This window comes from Uloborus diversus, chromosome 2, assembly GCF_026930045.1.
Source record: "Uloborus diversus isolate 005 chromosome 2, Udiv.v.3.1, whole genome shotgun sequence".
Taxonomy (NCBI): domain Eukaryota; kingdom Metazoa; phylum Arthropoda; class Arachnida; order Araneae; family Uloboridae; genus Uloborus; species Uloborus diversus.
The window spans coordinates 172,516,969-172,537,122 of NC_072732.1; the positions used below are offsets into that span (position 1 = coordinate 172,516,969).

The following is a 20,154-nucleotide window of genomic DNA, read 5'->3' on the forward strand; positions in this document are numbered from 1 at the left end:
ATTTCTAATATTTGATATACTGTCCAGATAGCAAGATGTGCAATTTCTGGACTTCGTATTGATCAAAACTTAGTTTGTTTCTGAAGTAAATGTTTCAAAATGTAGAAAATTGAAAAACTCACTGTATGGAGATGGTAGGTTTTTTCAAGTATGCCTGCCCAAAAAAAGACGGGCGAGTTTTTTTCCAGCTGGATCTGGTTTGACGAATCCTGCCGTTGATACGCTAATGTATATTAAATATCACACACACATATACACCCAAAGTAAATGACGCTCGAAATATCTCTCTAATCTTTAATTGATAAATAATTATTCCAAGTTTTATGCCTGTCAAAACGTGACAATAGAGTACTGAATAGATTTCTAAATTGAAGTAGAGGAAAAATCTGAAATTGAAATCACATTTCCGGTAAAATCAAAAATTCTAAATTACGGAACCGTTACAAAAGGCACTGAATTTAATATTTAAAACAAATACATTGTCCCTCCACAGCTTTATTTTTAAATTCAATACACAAAAGTACTTAAATAAAAGGGAGGGTGGTAGGGAGGAGAATCGAGCAATAATGGTCAAGTTGTTACTTTTCGGAACTAAAATGTTAACCTAAATTATTGTCTACAATAAGATTGTTTCCACCAGTCAAAAGTACTACTTTTGGTCACTGAAATTGATAGAATGAGCAAAAAATAAATAAATAATAATATTAACATGGAGCGAAAAAAATCTTTTATTGTCAAAATGTTTAATTTTTAATTTTTTTTTTAAATCGTCCGATTTTTCCAACAAGGCGTGATCTTTATGACATCACAAGTAATGTACTTTGGCGCGTACTTCACTGGTGCACTAAATGCTGACGCTGGCTGTCTACCGCGTTTCCATTCTCTTGCTTTCAGTGTAAAAGATTGCGCTTTTGAATAGCATGTTTAGACACAGCAAGTCAATAATTTCACCATTAAGATTCTCAGCAAGACCGAGTAATTGTTTTAATGAGCTGCATAATTTCGCCGCCGCCGTTAGATATAATGAAGAATTCGATTTACTTTTTTTGGTTGGAGGGTTTTTCACCTTCATTTGTAGCATTTTCAAATAGTAGAGCTCGGCGCCTTTTTGGCTCTGGCGCCGTCGTGCGGTGCACGACCTTGCACATAGAGACGGCGCGGCCCTGTTTACAATGAAGATAGGAGGGACGTAGCCAAACTGAAAGGAATACTGAGGAACTCCAAACATTTCGTTTTACGTCCCCAAAGCTGGCCTGGAAGTGAGTTTTAAAAACTTGGGTTTTTAAAAAATCCCGGGAAAACAATCTCAAACCCCATCCCATACCCTAACGTGATTAAAGATAGCCTACACCTAAGTATTTAGGACTACAATTTCGAAAAGCTGTGAGAGTGCTCTCAACGTAACCTCCGAGAAACGCCCTCTCAATTAATCATTCATCATCATTCAAGTTCGAATCAATTTCGTCTTTTGGACTTTAATTTAAAAAAAAAACTCCCTGAGGTGTCCCAAAACTCGTTCTCCTAATATTACCGAAGATTCTCAAAAATTTCATTGTTAAGGCTTCAATTCAGAAAAATTTTCGGGGGAGATCTCCAAAACCTTCTACTCCTCTAACAGTATTTAAAATCGCCTACGATTGCTTTAACTGAATTTAATTTTGAAAATTTGCCAGGGGAGGACTCCGAATCTCTCCACCCATTAACATTACCAAAACTCTTCTAAAACTGCGGTTTCTACAGCTCGAAATTTTCTCAAGGGAATGCCCCCCCCCCCCCCCCGCCCTCTCTCTCTCGCCAACATCATCGAAAAATGTCTTAAATCTCGCCTTTTTAGTGCTTCAATTACGAAACATTTCTGATCTCGAGCCCCTTCAAGACTCCCCCTTCCCTCTTTCATCGAAGGTTGGCTTAAATTACGTTTTCGGAGCTTTAATTTCAAGAAACTGGCGGTGAACTAAATTTTAAACAAAAAAAGTCTACAATCGTGTTTTTAAGGCTTCAAAATTTCAAAAATCTTTGGAGGGGGGAGCATTTTTCTTCCCTTTAATATCACCATAGATCATCTAAAATTGCATTTTTCAAACTACAGTTTTCAGATTTTTCCCGGGGGAGAGCCCCCAGATCCCCCTTTACGTGTCACAATCACAAATAATTCACAATTGGGAATACGTGCTTGAAGTTTGCATTTTGAAAAATTATAGAACGATGACCCCGAGTCTCTTCCTCCCTTAACTTCAGCATAGGTCGTCTAAAACTGTATTTTTCAAATAACAATCTTGAAAATTCCTGGGGGTGAGCCCCAGACCCCCTCTTCTGAACATAATTAAATATAACGTACGAGTGTGTTGAGAACTTAAAATTGGAAAAATTATCGGGAGAGGCTATCCTGGACCTCCTCTCTTCCATCCTCCCAAACTTAAAATATAGTGTAAAACTACGTTTTTAAGTCTTCAATTTCGAAATAATGCAAGAAGGTAGCCCTCCGACATCTCCTAATTCTGATTGAATATTATCTTTACGATTAACTTTATATTGCTAGTACTAAGGTCTAGTAATATGACTATCCCTGCTAAACCAGAAGCCAAATCTTCTTTCTCCCTCTCTGCATATTGGAACATGCATTTGAAACAATTAACGAGCCGCCAAAAGCGTACCCCCCCCCTCTCCTCTCCAGTTTTTTTGACCTAGCGACGGCCCTGGTACTCTTTCCAAAATTTAATGACCGTGTCTCTTTTACAATGAAGGGAACATCACAGACAGCATGGAGTAAGTGTCCGTTTCAAAGCTGGGTCAGACGATTTGATTTCTTTTCAATCTTTTTATAAATTTTCTGAAAGTAGCACAATTATGCATGATGATTGCGTGTGCAAAAATAATGAGAGGGAGAGAGGCCAAAAATGTTTTATTGTTTGTAATAATTCTGACCAGTATGCTCTAGTCTTCCATTGATTGATTTGCACCTCGACAATCGTTAAGAACTAGTTTTGAAGTTTGCGAATAACATATTTTTTATCCCTTCAATTGACAATTAATATATTTTCTTCATTAACGAGCTTAAGCTTGTGAAGAATGTTTCTCTCTCTCTCTCATTTCACTTTGCTCCCATCTTCTCTACCATTTTTAAACTGATTGTTTCAATTTATCATTAGATGATTTTTATTAAAACTTTCAGCGATGTTAATTTTCGCTGATGGAGGTAGAACAGTCTGTTCTTAAGGTGTTTAAGTTATGTTTCGTAATCATATTTACTTTCTTCTATATCTGATATGTATAGAAGGATATTTCATTCATTAAAATTCTCGAGTTCTGATTTTCGATATGTGCTGAATAGCTGAATCCATGTTTGAGGATTTTCGAAACATATCTGTCACGGTGTGTCTAATCCATCTTTTTTGGATATGTAACTTCAATTTTGGAAAACTTCCAGGAGAGCGTCCCCCACTGTAGCGCCAGAATAACACCCTCTTTTCATCAAGAGTTACCTAAAACTGCGTTTGTCGAACTGCAATTTTGAAAAATTAATAGGAGAGAGCCCTTGATTCTCCCCTCTTTCCTTAACATGATTAAAGACAAGCCTAGAATTGCGTTTTTGGAGTATCAATTTCAAACAATTGCCGAGGGAATGGCACCGAAATTCACCTTCCACTAACATTATCCAGATCTATCAAAACTGAGTTTTTAAAGCTGCAAGTTCGAAAATTTAAGTGGAGCGCCCCTCTCCCTCCCCCCTACTCTCGTCAACATCATTAAAAATCGTGTTAAATTTGGTTTTCAGGGCTTCACTTTCTAGAAAATTCCGGGAGAGCTTCCGAAAACTCGTTTTCTTAACGTCATAAAGGTCGGCTACAACTGCGATTTTAGAGCTTCAATTTCAGAAAACTGCTTTTCCCCTAACCATAGATAGCGTTTTTAAGACTTTAATTTTGAAAATTTTCCTGGGGCAAGCTCTAAGATCACTTCTTTCCCTAACATTACCACAGATAGTCTAAAACTGCGTTTTTAGAACTACAATTTTGAAAACAAAGGAAAAGCCCTCTTTCACATAACGTTAAACTATCTATGATTGCGCTTTTAAAGTTTCAGTATTGAAACATTACCGGGAAGGGCACACCAAACCTTCTATCCCCTAAACATCACCAAAGATCGTCTAAAACTGGTTTTAAAACTACAATTTCGAAAATATTCCGGAGGAGAAACCCCCGGAACCCATATCTAAGTGACAATAAAATAAGATTCATATTTTATAGATTCATATTGTATACATCCAGTAATAACTCCATCCCAAGCCAGAAAGTAGAATCCACTCTTCTTGTAATTGTTCAAAATATTGTTTGAAAAAAAAAGGTGTAGCAAAATTCAGAGGTACCCATAACTTGTTTACTCAAGGTGCACGTTGTAAAATTTGGGAAGGCAAGGCAGATCAACAATCCAATAATACTGGTATTTCAGTTTAAATGCTATTTATTAGCGCTACCCCCCCCCCCCATGAATTTGGCTATAAATTACACACTCTAAAAACTGTTATATTTAACCCGATTCGAAAGCGAGAAATTTTTTTTTGGGGGGGGGGAATTTGCGCCATTGAGCTTGGGGGGGATGGGCACCCCTGGAACTCCTAGTTTCAATCCGAAAATTATACGTCACAAAGCACAATTTCGTCACCTTATAAAGATTTGAAAAGTGCAATATTGTCTGCAATTTCAACAAGAGCTTCAGATTTGACAACTACCTGCATGAGTTATTTAAAACAACTTAAATGTATGCTGGCAAATACAGGAAGTATTGACAAAGATGTTTCAGAAAGGCTAAGAGTTGTAAGTGAAAAAAATAATGAATTAAAAACAAGAAAATAAAAAACAGTGGAAAAAGAAAGTCCATTCAGAGGAAGTAACTGGAATAGAAACTGCTAAAAATATGCTTATGAAGCAAAGTTTAACCACAGGTGCCAGGTAAAAATATTGTACTTAGAAGAAACAAGCAAGAAAGAATTTATTGGCAAATATATGGCTGTTGAAGGAAATATTATAAGATGAAATATTTTTAAAAAATCCGAGATGGGGGATTTTTCTTATTTTTCCTGATGTAGACAACATGAATTTCATTAAAAAAACATCAAATAATACAAAAAAGTAATGAGCCACAATTTAACAATAGATGCCATTACTTTTTTTAAAGAATGACAAGTATGGATATTGTGCATGAAAGAAACCTCATTAATATTTTATCAAATTTACTGTTTGCACTATTTTTTTTAAATTAAATTGTAAAATTTTGAGAACCGACTCTTTATATTATCACACTGCATTGAACAAATAGTATGCTTATTTATCACTTCTTAGACTTCAATACCCATTTTACCCTACAGGCTACCCATTTTCACCTGTGTGGGGTAAAATGGGTATAGAAAACATATAGTCATAAACACTCCTCTCAAAAATAAATTTGTATCAAATTATGTGTGAAAATCATTTAATTCTACTCTCAACATATGTAATGTATACATAAAAAAAAATTATAAACAAAATATTTTGACAAAAATATTAGAGTCAAAATCCAAAAGTAGGCAATTTTATACCCATTTTACCCCACCTGACCCTATCTAAACAATGAATGAATAAACTAAAAGATATTGCTGGTGCTAAATAATATTTCGTAAACAGATATACAAAGTAAAAGAAATAATTATGTTCTGAAATGTTTGACATTTCTCCTTTTTATACAATTTCTAGTTTTGGTTCCTAAATTGGAAAATAAAATAAGTAAATTAACAAAAAAAAGGGGGGGGGGGCTCTCCCTCCCCCCTACCGAATCACCGCCACTGAGCCATACATTACGCTGCAAGTGGCTATACAGGTAGTCGAACCATTCTACGGATTTACAGATATTTTGTCCTGCACGTAACAGCTAATATTGAAATGATATTTTAAGACGGAAATAAACAAAATTTTGTTGCTTAAGAAATCCCAAACGAAAATTTTCTCATTACCTTTTTAGAATTATAATGTTTTAACGAAATATATTATTAACACGTGGGGCACAAAATGGCGGCATTTTGTGGCATGGCGAAGTTCATTTTTTTTAATGCAAATTAAATTTGTATAAGAAAACTTATTTAAAGCAAGGTAATAAAATTGACTGATTGGATTATTCGTTGCATATTTTATTAATTTATTTATGTGTACGCAGCAAAAGCACAAACATATCCAAGAAGCGATTGAATGTGAGAAAAAGAATGTTCAGCAGAATATCGATGGCTATGCAGACGAAATGAACACTTTGCAGAGCAACTATGAAAGCGATGTCAAGATCATAGATCACTTGCAGTACATTGTCTTCGAAAGAATTAGCCTCGTTAGAGATTTGCAGAAGGACACAGATGAAAGTTTGATGGTAAATGTCCCCACATTCCCCTATACTTCGATTTGTGTTTTGATAGGCATTTGTTCTTGCTTTTATTTATGGTGATACCTTTTGAAAAATCAGTAAAATTTGTTCTTTGATGTTCGTTCGGTAGGTGTATATTAATGAAAAGAAAGAAACTGGGGAAAAATCTCCACCATCAGAATCTGAAGAACCAGCAGAAACGGATAACAATTCAGACGAACCTGGTAGTGATAAGTATGTTTATAACGGTCTTGAAAAAAAAAATATATACATGATTTTTTTTTTCTAATGGGGGTTACCTTTTGCAGAACTAGTACGATCCCCGACATAGCATCCATTCTTTCATGCAGCATCACCATCAACGGATGCTATTACCACTAGAATTTTGACGTCAAGTTTCCCCACCAGGCACCTGGGCTCTCTTCGATGCGAAACTGTTAAAAACGAAACTGTTTAAAGTCAAATTTGAGTTTTTTTTTTTTTTTTTTTTTTTTTGCTCTTTAGCTCCGGGTTTGAATTGAGTTCAGCCTAGTATTTTTGCAAAAATAGAAACCCTTATATCCGCTGTTCCAACTAACTCGCAACTCCAATAAACTATAGGGAGCACTGCAGTCACTGTCTAATGGTGAATGAAAAAGGTAAAACAAACACACGCCGCAACTTATAACTTGCTTTGACGCTTAGTGAAAGTAATTTTTCATCGTGTTTGTCGGAAGCTTTCTTTTCTATTCTTCTGAAATTACATTACATCACAAACTCTCTGAAGCCTGTAATTTACCCCAAAGAAAACACGTGGAATGGAATGTTTTACCTTTTTCTTTAGTATTGTTAATCACCGTAAAGTAGCGTATTCGAGCTCTGGTGTTGCGAACTAGAAAATTGGAACAAGCTTTATTAAATGCAGAAAAAAACCTCTTTCGAACGACATCGAATGTTTAGGGGTGTGGGAAATCTTTCATCCCTTCAATAGGCAATTTATGTGAAATTTTAACTTGAAAAATTAATTACGAAAAAAACTGATTCGAAATTTAAAATAAAAAACTCAGATGCAAACCCCCGGTGCTCGAAGTAATTTTGTACAAAATTTCAAGGCTGTATGTGCTATGGGGTCTCCTGGGTGCAAGCCCGGAACAAACAGAATTTCAAAATTTTTTGTCGTAACTTTTTTAATATATAGGTAAAACGTCGCATCCCTGCAAATGGAGTGAGAAAATTGAAGCACTTGAAGCCATTAAGGGAATAGACCTTAATAATTATAAGGGAACCATTTTCCATATGTTAAGAAATCAATTTATTTATTTTAGGGTGGAGAGAAGTCTCTTTAACTGTGTCTTCTTATGTACGACCGATTCGTTATTCTTTACCTAGCACATTTTTTCATAATTTCTCTTTTCCTTATCAATTCTACATTATTTATCAACCCACACCAGTTCTATAGTGAAGCGTAGAATTTTATTTTATTTTATTTATTTATTTATTTCTTTTCATTATAGTGCATTAGAACTAAATGAGCAGAAAGCCGATGATGACCAGGACAGTGAAAAAGCTATCCAGTCTGCCAAGCAAACAAAGCTTCTTCAGTTGAAAATAGACTGTGCCAAATACAAAGCTTTATTGGATGCAGCTCAGAAGGAAAGCGAGCGACTTAACTACATTAATTCTCTTCAAGACTCGAGGTAGTAACAAGCATCGATAAAATTAAAAATTAAAAAAAAAAAAAAACCCGACTGAGTCGCAAATGTAGAATCAAGAGGGAAAATTGAAAATCCTTTTAAAAGCCTTAGTTTATTAAGAATCAATAGCAAGTATTTTATTTGCTACTAGTGGTACCCGCACGGGTTTGCCCATAATAGAAAATTAAAAGATCTTTTGGTTCGCCTGTATATTTTCAAATAATGTATGGTGAATTTTCTCGCCAATTGGCTTGTGCTCATATTACGGTTACACGTTGTGGTAATTTCGTAATTTACTCGTCTATCTTATGATAATTTTGTTCTTAAAGTTGGAATAGAAAAAGAACCACATCGAATTATCGAAAAATCGCTTCGAGGTGCACACCCACATGCTACCAACTAACTTTGTGCCAAATTTCATGAAAATCGATCGAACGGTCTAGGCGTTATGCGCGTCACAGAAGTCCGGACAGACAGAGATCCTGACAGGCAGAGAGAGATCCGGACAGAGAGACTTTCAGCTTTATTATTAGTAAAGAAAAGCTAAAGATTAAATAGAAACTGGCAACAGATAAAAATTTTAAATCATTGCATTTTATTTTCTTGTCGGCAAACAATGAATTCGGTTACTAATCGCGTGAATAAAGGCTTAGCCGTTATTAAATCTTCTTAAAAAACGTTTTAATTAGATTTCTATGAAACATGGAACTTCCAAACATATTCTATCAGTCGCACAAAAAAAAATAAAAAAAAAAACCTTTTATTTTGCTATTAAATTAAAAAAATTTCAACTCTGTTTTCACTGCAAAAATCGCGAAAAACCTTTAAGAGGTTTTTAATTAATGTCTTCGTTAATTAATGTCATCCAAAGATGCAACTTAGCTAAGAACACTCTCGATAAACTCTCATTTCGAAAAAAAAATTTTTCTTCAAAATCGGTACATCAGTTTAGGCGCTAGAGTGTCACAGACAGACACACAGATACACTGATACACATACACGTTAAACTTATAAACCTCTTCCTTTGTGTGTCGGGGGTTAAAAATATTTTTCCAAATGCCTTATAAATATTAGCTAAAACAATGTCACTAGTGATAACTGCATTTTTGTTTTCAACAATGATTCGTTCAAAACAAAACAAGCCAATTGAAAATGCAATTTTTACTGTGTTTATGTACTACAGCTGAATTTATTAGCTATACTTTCATTAATTTGAACGACTTGGATTCTTTATTAGTCCAGTTCAATAAGGTTCAACTGTATACATTTTTATGGACTTCTTCGGGAATCAATTCAACTATTTAATTTTTAAATTACCTTTGCAAAAGTATAATGTACATAATATTTTTAGCTATGTATCTGCCTTCCGAAATAATGCCGCTTTTTAGCGTAATACGTCAAATAATAAATCAATGAAGTTTTTTCGGACCCATTTTTATAGCCCGTTGTGCTTCAACTCACACGGTCGGAGTACAAGCAAGTTGTTTTCTCTGTATTAATAATACGCTTGCGAAGAAGCAACTTCTACAGAGTTCATTATTATCGTTAACTATTTAGTTGAACCAATTAATTTATCAACGTAAATCCGAAAATGAACTTAATTTGCTTTTTTATTAATTAATCTGTTTATTTGTTTGTAAGATTTAGCGCACTCGGGAATTGACGATCAAATTGATCGCAAGGTTGGTCACTTAAGGACAAAACCACTACGTAAACAAAATAATGTTAAACTTTAAAAATTTAAAATGTCCTCACTTCTCACCTCTTATTAAAATGGATATTACGGCCTAGAGCACATATAAAGTTTTGAAACGTTTAAATTTCAACAAGGAAATTGAGTTGCTCATATCTTTACTTCCTTGTAGGAAGTACTGGAAATAACGTATTCGCAAAATACGAGTATTTTTGCTGAAATCTCGGCCTAAATTTCCTTTATACTCACAAAAAAATGAATATTGAGTAGTTTTTTTTCCCTCTTCTGCGCGTGCTATGAGCGTGTGGATAACCAAACTATCCATTTTGTTTGAAATTTGAAATCAACACGATTTTTCTCTTGATATCTGTGCGTGCGTACGAATGCGAGTGTCTCGCATAACTCAAAAACGGTATGCCGTAGAAGGTTGAAATTCTGTGTGTAGAGTCTATGTGAGGTTAAGGCGTGCTTCTTCTCTTTTCATTGCTTCCTAATATTCCAAAAAGGCTTTTACACGTTTTTTTTTTTTTTTTTTTTTTTTTTTTGTAGCAAATTGATGTTAACTTCAATTTAAGCTGAAGTGACATCTCAAATTAGCTATTACTTGGTGAGCGTTTGGTCACCAAGTTTTTGTCGATGACTATGTGTATTTGTATTGGGTAAGGTTTTGTCAAACTTGACGATGTGTATCGGTTAGTTGCAAAAAAGTTGTGTTATTATTTATTTATTTGCAATCATTCTTATGAGTCATGAAAAAACATCAATTATTTAACAGCCGCATAACGAAGTAAGGTGAAGACCACATCAGATTCTTAAATCTTATAAAGAGGCAAATGAGCATAAATATTTTCCAACACTCGTCCATGCCACTGGAAGGATTTTTATTCGTAGATTCTCTTATTCTATTAAGTATGAAATTTCCAAAAATACTGCAAAAACTTTGATTGTTTATCAACAGTAATATCGACAAAATCTCTTTGGTTGAATGGTAATACGACACTTTATTTTCATCATTTTTAGAATGAATGTTATTGCTGTGCAAGTTGTAGAGGCTGGCAAACTTGCTATGCAGAAGAATGCAGAGATAAAAGAACTCTTGGATAAATTGAATAAGTTGGAAAGATCGTACTCCGCAAAGAAAAAGACCCGGAAAGTTACTCTTCCGACGAAAAATAGATTCGAAGATTTGAAGATCAAGTATTTTACTTTTATAGATCTTTTATGCATATACACACTAAGAGTGTCTTAAAACGATCTAACACTAACATTATGGCTAATGCCCTGCTTAATTTATGATTGATTAAAAATTTTTTTTTACTGTAGAGTAGTGATGCAAAAGTCGCCTTGTGAAACAAAAAATTAGACAAATGTGCACCTGTCTGACACTGATTGCTATGACTCCTCAACATGTTATGGTAATGTTCCTCAACGTGATGACAAAAAACGACACTAGAAACATTTATTTTTTTTTAAGTCGGGAGTATTTATTCAGTAGAGTTGAAATTCAACTACATATTTAACTACAATCTCCCTCCCCCCCCCCAGATAAAAATACATAAAATCTGTATCTCTATCTGACATTTTGGTGCTCTGTCTTTTCTGGATAGATCTACACTATAAAAGTGCTTATTTTCGCAAGTCTTTTAATTTCGCAATTTTCGTGAACCCGGACTTATCGCGAAAATATAACTCTTGAAAAATAGTCCAACTTTGTATATATATATATATATATATATATATATATATATATATATATATATATATATATATATATATATATATATATATATATATATATATATATATATATATATATGTATGTATAATGCACTTTTAGTTCTGTTTTCTATTGATTTAAATTTTCGAAATTTTCCGCATGCAAAATCAACGATATCTTCGTTTTCGCGAAAATTACGGCACGCAAAAATAACTGCCTTTCCTGTAAGTTTTGATGTTATTGCATTATTTTACTCAGAAATGCTGAAAACTTATGCAAATACGAAGATCGTTTCAAAAGTAATATATATGTTTTTTTAATGTTTTCAGTGTTCGCGCTCAACTATCCGTAACATGGGTCCCAGAAACCCATTAATGAAATAGATTTGGGTCCTTTGGTGGAAAAAATGAGTCCCTTAAATTTTAAACAGAAAATCTTAGTGCGTAAATGAATAATATAAAAATATTTACACTTGGGGGGGGGGGGAGGCATGAAATAAAATAAATTGGTTATTTTTGCCCTAATTCTTTTGTGATTTTATCATTGTAAAATTATTTTCAAATAATACACTTGCAAGACTCAGTTATGTGAGAAACTATTTGGTCAGTTACAATGAGATTAACTCAAAATTTACTTTAAAAATGGGTTTTACCATAAAATATAAAACAAGTGCCTCTGATTGATCAAGCAAAAAGCACTCCCTTAACTTTTGTTTTCCTGGAAATTTTTCTTAGTGAAAAAAGCAAACAGACCCCCCCCCCCTTCCCAATTATCATTGGCAATTACATAATAATAATAATAAATCGCAAGCGAATGAACCCAACGTGAAAATTGCTCATTTGCGGTCTTAAATCAGTATATTTGACTTTATTTTGACTTGTTCAAAATATCTGTTTTGATTTTTGTTCTATTTTTAAAATCGCGCCATTTTGAAAATGGCGCGATCGATTAATACCCGACTTTTGCAAGTCCAAATAAAAATAACCCATCAGAAAGAGATGAATTATTAGAAAAAGAACAAGGTTAAAGTGCTTTCGTATAAAATTCAAGTATTCATAAGCAATTTAACAAGAAAAATGTAAAGTTCCGAACTCTTTGTGTTTAGCGCGATCTGGAAAATATTCGCCATTTTTTTCTCCCCTCTTTTTATTGGGGATGCAAAATGATGATTTTCTAAAGTAATTCTGGTTACATGAATACCAAATTGCAATATTTTTACTGTACAATTGTCTTGTATTAATCCTGAAGATTGCATTGAAAACCTCTCTCATTTTTAGTCTTCATTTCTGTTTTTAGGAATTTCCTCAAGACAAAAGTTGAGGGAAAGCTTATTCTTAGAATACAGTACAATGGGCTATTTGTGAACTTGCTCCCTGAGCTCTGCCCAGGAGGTCACTGTAAGTTCCAGTCTTATCACTAAAATTCCATTGACTGGTCCACAATTGGGGTGTGTTTGAATAGCTGATAAACAGATAGGGTCATTTTAGTCCCTTTCTGTTGATTCTCCTGGTCATTTTGAAGCTTAAAAGCATTTACTAAATAGATCTTTAGCATTTTCTCCCATTTTTTTTTCTGGTTATCTTTTGGGTTTTCTGGGTCCCTGGGACCCGATTTTTCGCGGAAGTTGCGTCCCTTTCCCGCGAATTTGCGTAAAAAACCCGCTATAGCGCGTAAACGCGAACCCTGGTTTTACTAAAATGTTTATTTGGCAGGTAATACCTCTTGACAAATCTTCAATGACCAACTTATGAGTCTTAACGGCTTGGTTAATGATCTACGTAGTCTGTCCAATAAATACGTGAACTCATGCAATCTAGTGCCTATGACGCTGACTATAGTCCCGTTACCTATCGGAGATAGTTGTCTAACTCCAAATGAGCTTCCAGTACTTGGCAGATCTCCAAACTGCGCGTATGTTGTAAGTTATGTTAGTTTCTGTTGTCTTTGTTTTTACTGTTCGTCGAAAATGGAAATTGATGAAATCACGGAGCAACGAATCACACAGTTCTCAAACGTTTGAGAGATCGTGTGTGACCAAATTTGACTCAAAGCGATGGATGGATCCTTAACCATGACAATGGACCCGCACATTCAGCATTGATTATCCGCCAGTTTCTGGCAAAAAATTCAATTATCATCCTTGATCATCATCCTTATTCGCCAAGTCTCGCACACTGCGACTTTTTTCTATTCCCAAAATGCAAAAATGTAATAAAGGGACATCACTGGGAAGATTTTGACTGAATAAAGCGAGAAACGACGAAACAACTAAAGAACCTAACTGCTGAGGTGCCAAGGTGCCAAAGGTGCTTTTAGATGGGAAAAGTACATAACAAACGAATGGAAATTAAATAACAAAATTGATGCGGACTAAAATTTGCAAAAAACAATTTTATAGCCTCAGTTCGCGTATTTATTGAATAGATTACGTATGTTCATCTAATGAATGGTTCTGGTTCAGATGGCAGAAAGTTCAGACAAAGATGAGAACCAAAGTACTGTCCTGGCATAGGTTCTTTTAACTTTGGTAATAAACCAAAGTTTGGTGGATTCATGTGAGAGGTGTCTTATTTAACTCAAAAGTATAGTCAGTAGCTACTACTAATAATAATAAATGATGCAAAAATTGTTCGATCCTTAATGTAAAAATCTGCGAGATAGCTAACTGCAGACGTATCTTCATCAACCCAATGTTCGCTTTTCAGGCTCTGAGAAATTAATTTGAAGCAAAAATGTGTGCACGATATATCAATACTTATAGGACTTTATACAAAAAATTTAAAAAACATTAAGCGACAACGTCGTTTTTCTTTTCAAATAAATGCACGTATTATTACTTATGAAATGACCCTCGTATTTGCATACACATTTATTCCATGTGAATCTTATTTGTGCGTTCACTATTTCAGGATGGAAGCTCAAAAAGAAGAAAATGAATTTCTGCGAAATTTTCTGAATTCAGTTGTCTGTGACAAAGCAAATGACCTTGATATGTACAAAGACTTTGTGGCCGAAACTAAGCAACACTTTTTGAAAGTACTGCATGAACTCAAAGACTTGCAAACTGAACTTAGTTCTGACTCAGGATAGAAAATTGTTCAAATTATTTTTATCTTTATTTTCACAGATGACGATTGCGAGTCATTTTAAATCGAGAAACGACAAAAAGAGATGAAATATCATCAAAATCATTTTAAATTAATTTGTTCAATTCACTAAAGTAAAGAAATATTTTAGCAATAAATCATTTGAGAAAACACATAAGACTTCAGAAATTTGTGTAGTGTATTTTTCAATATACGAGTATATAATACTCGTATGTGCTTTATTTGTAATGTGAGAAAAGGCAATATGGACAAAAACCAGTAAATGCAATGTAACACATAAGCGCCATACCTGTAATTTTAGAGGGGGGTGAAGAACATTTATTTGTTTCAAGGTTTTCATTTAAGAGGGGGGGGGTACTTTCTTCTATTTACAGAGTAGAAAAAGAAAGGTATATTCGTGTTCGTGTAGATTTTTTGTTTTAAAATTCAGACGGACCGTAACCATTTTAAGGGAATCTGTATTTTTGTTTTCTTCTGAGACAGTAAGAAATTCGTTATCTAAAATGCATTATAATTCTAAAAGTAAAATCAATGCAGATTATTAAAATTGCGAAACTTTTTAAATAAAGAAGTCTGTAATTACTAATTACAGTCATTCATTAATGCTTAATAAATTGAAATGTTTTGGATGATATACATGCTCAAACATATTTGAAAATTCTTGACAGTACCAATGTCCAGAGGGGGGTTCGATCCCCCTCTGACCCCCTCTAAGAGCACTCACGATGCGCAACATGCATGCATTAAAAACAGAAAAGTGATTCTTATGTAGACATTGGATGTTTTATTGACGAAATACAGTTTTGTGTATTTCATATGGCGCACCTGTTCATGATGTGGTCTGCTATTCGACTGGGTAATTCATTTATATAGTTCGAGGATGTCCTCCGGTTAATCTTGTGGGATCGGTCATCGTACATTGTCTGAACGAAATCGTCTGATCGGTGTACCATTCAAAAAGACAGTCTCTCTTAGAGGAAGATGCTCTATTAAGGAGAAATAATCTGGTGATCTTCTTCGGGAAAATGTTTCAGAAGCATGGAAACAAGCAGTAAGATGACACGTTCAAAGCCCTAGATCGTAGCTTAATTAGCGACAGTCGGCCATCTTGGGACTAAAAGCCGCTTTCTTCCTTTGTTTGCTATAATGAAGTAGCTTTTTGCTTCTAGATTGTGGTGTTTCTTGACTGTGGATTAGCAAGAAGTTAATAAGAATGAATTTCGTCATATGAAAATCCACCACTCTTGAAAAAAAATTTGAAAAGACTAGGAAAAACACCCAGTAGAAGAATTATCACCCCGCACCTCTAAGAAAAAAATATACAAATGAATACAAATACAAAAGTGACGACCAGCAACAGGCTCTGGGCCCAGCTAGACTGGTCCTAGTCAATTTACACTCCCCATTGAAGATCAATGGCCCTCTTAAAACTGTCTACTCCTTTGCTCATTACCACCTCTTCCTGTAAGCTGTTCCAAGGTTCCACTACCCTGCTAAAATAATAATTTTTCCTAATATCCATGTTAGCCTGAGATTTAAATAGCTTAAAACAATGACCCCTTGTCCTGTTTTCAGTGCTAAACTTTAACCCCGTAACATCTTTCGTTTTAATAAATTTAAACAGCTGAATCATGTCCCCTCGGTCTCTTCTTTGCTCAAGACTGTACATTTTTAGCCTTCTAAGCCTGGAATCATAATCTAAGTGGGAAAGTCCACTTATTAGCCCTGTAGCCCGCCTTTGAACCCTTTCTAATACATTAATGTCCCGATCCTCCCTATCCCCTCCCCGGCGGAAAAAGACTTAAAACTAAGTGATCAATATGATTCAAAAATTTATCCCCCCCCACACACACCAGAGAAAATATTTTCGTCTGCTACTCATTCTAATCCCTATATATTGACTTACTCGATGCCGTCGCAACACACGTTGCACGGCATGCAACGACGTGCACGGCACATGTTGCACGGCACACGTTGCCCGTCGCAACCATTGAGCTGGTCGCAACACAAGGGCACTCCTAGCAGCGGAGACTTCTGCAATTGAATTTTTATTGTATAACTGGCAACATCTTAAAATGAAATTATTTTAAATTTTTGTTTTGTAGTTTTTTGAATTGCTCGTCGTCAAATATAATTTTGATTATTTTCTTGTTTATGGTATTGAGATAAAGATATTAAATTCAATTATTTGGGTGACACTTGAGGAGTGATGGTTAAAAAACTTATTTCAGTAGTTTATTTATCATGAAAATGAGTTCAAAGTCTTCTTTTTTCATCTGTGTTTTGATGTGTTCACTTTTACTCTTTAAATAGTTTTACTGCAAAAAGAGTAATTAGTTTTCCTTATTGTTTGCTGACCAGTCCGATCAGATTGTTTTTATTTGTCATTGCCTTAATTTACCGTTTCGCTGTTTGAGTGCATATTTCTTCGTAAGGTACGACGGTAAACAAACCGAAGAGTGACTCAGGTTCAGGTGCAAACTTACATGAAAGATGAAAATAAGAATGGGAGGTAAACTTATTGGGAAGAATCCGACATAAACTTCGCATCTAATCTCAACATGACTCGATATAGTTATTATATACTGTAGAATTTAAAAAAAAAAAAAAATCTTTCTTGATTTTTCCCAGTTTTATGACGAATCTTTGATTTTCAATCATTGAATCAGTAAAATAATGCCTTAAAATGAATTATCTGAACTAAAATAAAACACTGCAATTAATTAATTTCAAATTTAATTGTAAAGAAGTTTTACAATGAACTGAACCATCCAATTAAGTGTAACGATTATTTTAAAGATGCATTTAATTAGGCTTGCCAGACATCCTGGTTTGACCGGGGCAGTGCCGGTTTTCAGAAAAAATCTGGTGTCCCGGCCGGTTTACTTCACGTCAAAGATAAATTTGATTGCAAATGATCAAATAGGTCTAGAAATAATTAACTGTGAATGATTATTTAGGATAATTACTTTATCATTTGTTACATTGACTTGTAAAATTAATACCTGATTAATTTGTGAGGATATTTACAAGATTAAAACCCAAAAAGACTAAAGAAGTCCTATGAAATGAAAAATACATCTTAATTATTATTATTTCTATGTAGATTCAATTTAAAAAGTCAAATATTTACATTTTAGAAGTGAAATGTTCAAATTTTATCTGCTTATGTCATTTTTTATTGCCACTGTTTCAGGTTCATAATTAGTAACCATTTATTCATAGCATTGAGAATAAAATGCCCTATAAAACACTTAAAAAATCAGCCAAAGGTTTGTACCCTTTTAAATACTAGTGACGAGGAGGGGGAGGGGGGCATTTTGGCGTCTCAATTGAACATTTCAGAAATCTGGCAAGCCTACATTTAATCATTTGTAATTATTTCTAATTTCACAATAAAAAAACGAATCGTTTTTAAGTTCTACTGATATTTTGAATACTGCTTTGTAAAAGAATTATCAGTAAAGGTAAGCGTATTTAAGACTCCCAAAATTGTTAAAGCTTTGCTTTTTGTTTTGAACAACTGGGTTTTCGAATTTTAAACCATATTTTGCTTTGTTTATTTGTTGTTTGTATAGTTATTTCATTAAAATTTACATTTTTCAAAAGGATGTTTATGTTACTTGTAAGTGGATGCATGTTGCATATTAATTTCTTTTAGAAAAGTTTTGTTAAAAAAAGTGATAATCCTAGAGTATGTGCCTTTTTGTTTGAAAACGAGCTAGCTCTTGTCATACTTTCAATGATAGCAATGACAGATACAAGGGAGGAGCGATCGCCCCCTCCTTGAGCCAAGAAATAGGAGCTTTCTTTTTGTATATTTTCGATATTAAAGTTTCAAAAACGCAATTTTGTCGCAGAATGTCGATACTGTTAGAAGAAAGGGAGCTCTTCCCCGGGATTTTCTTTCGGAACTGAAGTCTTGAAAATGCAATCGTGGTACATATCTTATTACTCTGGGGAAGGGACCAAAACTTTCTACACACAGGTTTTTTTCAGAAATTGAAGTTTAAAAATCTAAATTTTGGACGATCTTAGATGATATTAGGGATAGGTTCAAAAGCTCAGCCTGGATATTTTTCAAAAGAAACACAATTTTAGGATACCTTTGATTACATAAGGGTTAGCGATGGGGTTCGGTACATTCCTTCGAAAGATTTTCGAAATTGAAAGTTCTATTTAGTGAAGAGTAAAAAACAATCGCTCTCAACAAACTCCTTGAACATTTTCTCGATCTGTCCTTGAGTGATAGCTGCTTCTGTCTTTTTTTTTTTTTTGTTCTCTCATAAATGGTAGAAATGAGTTTAATCGCAAACCTTTTAAGTATCAAAAGTAAGTACCTAAACAAAAATTTAAAAAAGAAATAATTAAACTTTTCATAAATTGTACGCAAATGCCACTATTCAAAGGTTAAAATGCAGTTAATTGAGAAAATCCCAAAAAGGCAAGAACTAAAAGTTTTGCTACTAGTTCTGAATAGTGAAGGTTTTGTTTAGAATGTTTCAAAGTATCCTGGTTTTGTGAAATGAAAAAAAAATATGAAAATTGAAATAATTTCATGAGATTTAAATCTCATGATCTTTCATCCTTTAAAAAAGATTATGGAAGGCTCAACGTAGACCACTGAATTTTGTGAAGGTCCTATTTTAGTTAAATTGAATTTTGTGAAGAGACAAGAGAATCAATCTATTTTGAATACAGTCGAGTCCCGACTTACGCGAAGGATGCGTTCCAAGACTCCTCGTGTAAGTTGAAATTTCGCGTTATGGAAAAATATGTGTAAAACATTTTTTTAAAGCATACCAAATTCTTTTAAACACTTATAAACACCCCTCAAACTGCTTTTAAAAAAATTCCTTAATTACACACTACAATTTCTTAAATAAAGAACTGAACTTTTACCGTATTTAAAAAATAAAAAAAACTTTAATTCAACATGAAATATTTTAAATGCTCAAAATGAATGAGAGATATAGACATAAAATAAAACAACACGGTACGCAAAGTATGTATTAATAATAAAATGCTGAACTATAATAGTACTGTACAGTAGATACAGTAATAATATTTATGAGTTAAAGATTTATAAACTTCGCCTTTTCTTTTATAACGTTTCAATTTGGGGCAACAGCCCCTCTTTCTTTAATCCACAATACAAGAGCAACTTCTATTTTAATAATATTTACTTTGCTAGACTGTTCTGCAAGCTTCAGTATTGAAACTAAGTTCTGAACTTTTACGGATATCTTTTTGATTTGACTTTTAATTGTACGTATGGAAGATTCACTCATATTAATGTCGTGCTACCGTCAACGTTTTGTTGTTGTTCAAGCATATCGAGAATCTAAGGCTTTTTTTTTTAAATTAGAAACTTTCTTTTTCTTCCCATCTTCACAAACTTTAGGTAAAGGTGCCACTGAGTTGCCAGAAATTTCATACACTTTAATATTTTGAATGAAAAATATAAAAAAATGAATAAATGAAAGATGCTGAGTGGTTTTTTGATGCACTAACAACGTGATGCGTAGATTAGTTTGGTATGAGAACTTTCGTTGTCAGTGATGCTAAAAGGGATGTAAA

General features: G+C 33.9%; 1 protein-coding gene across 1 annotated transcript in view; it reads left to right on the forward strand.

Moving 5' to 3' along the window:
• Positions 1-14,557, forward strand: part of LOC129216660 (uveal autoantigen with coiled-coil domains and ankyrin repeats-like) — a 54,311-nt gene extending 39,754 nt beyond the window's left edge. Inside the window, exons 6-10 of the mRNA XM_054850877.1 lie at positions 6,193-6,390; positions 6,515-6,618; positions 7,878-8,060; positions 10,771-10,947; positions 14,377-14,557. Coding sequence (XP_054706852.1) covers positions 6,193-6,390; positions 6,515-6,618; positions 7,878-8,060; positions 10,771-10,947; positions 14,377-14,557 — 843 coding nt within the window. The remainder of the gene's footprint in view (positions 1-6,192; positions 6,391-6,514; positions 6,619-7,877; positions 8,061-10,770; positions 10,948-14,376) is intronic.
• Positions 14,558-20,154: the final 5,597 nt, after the last annotated feature.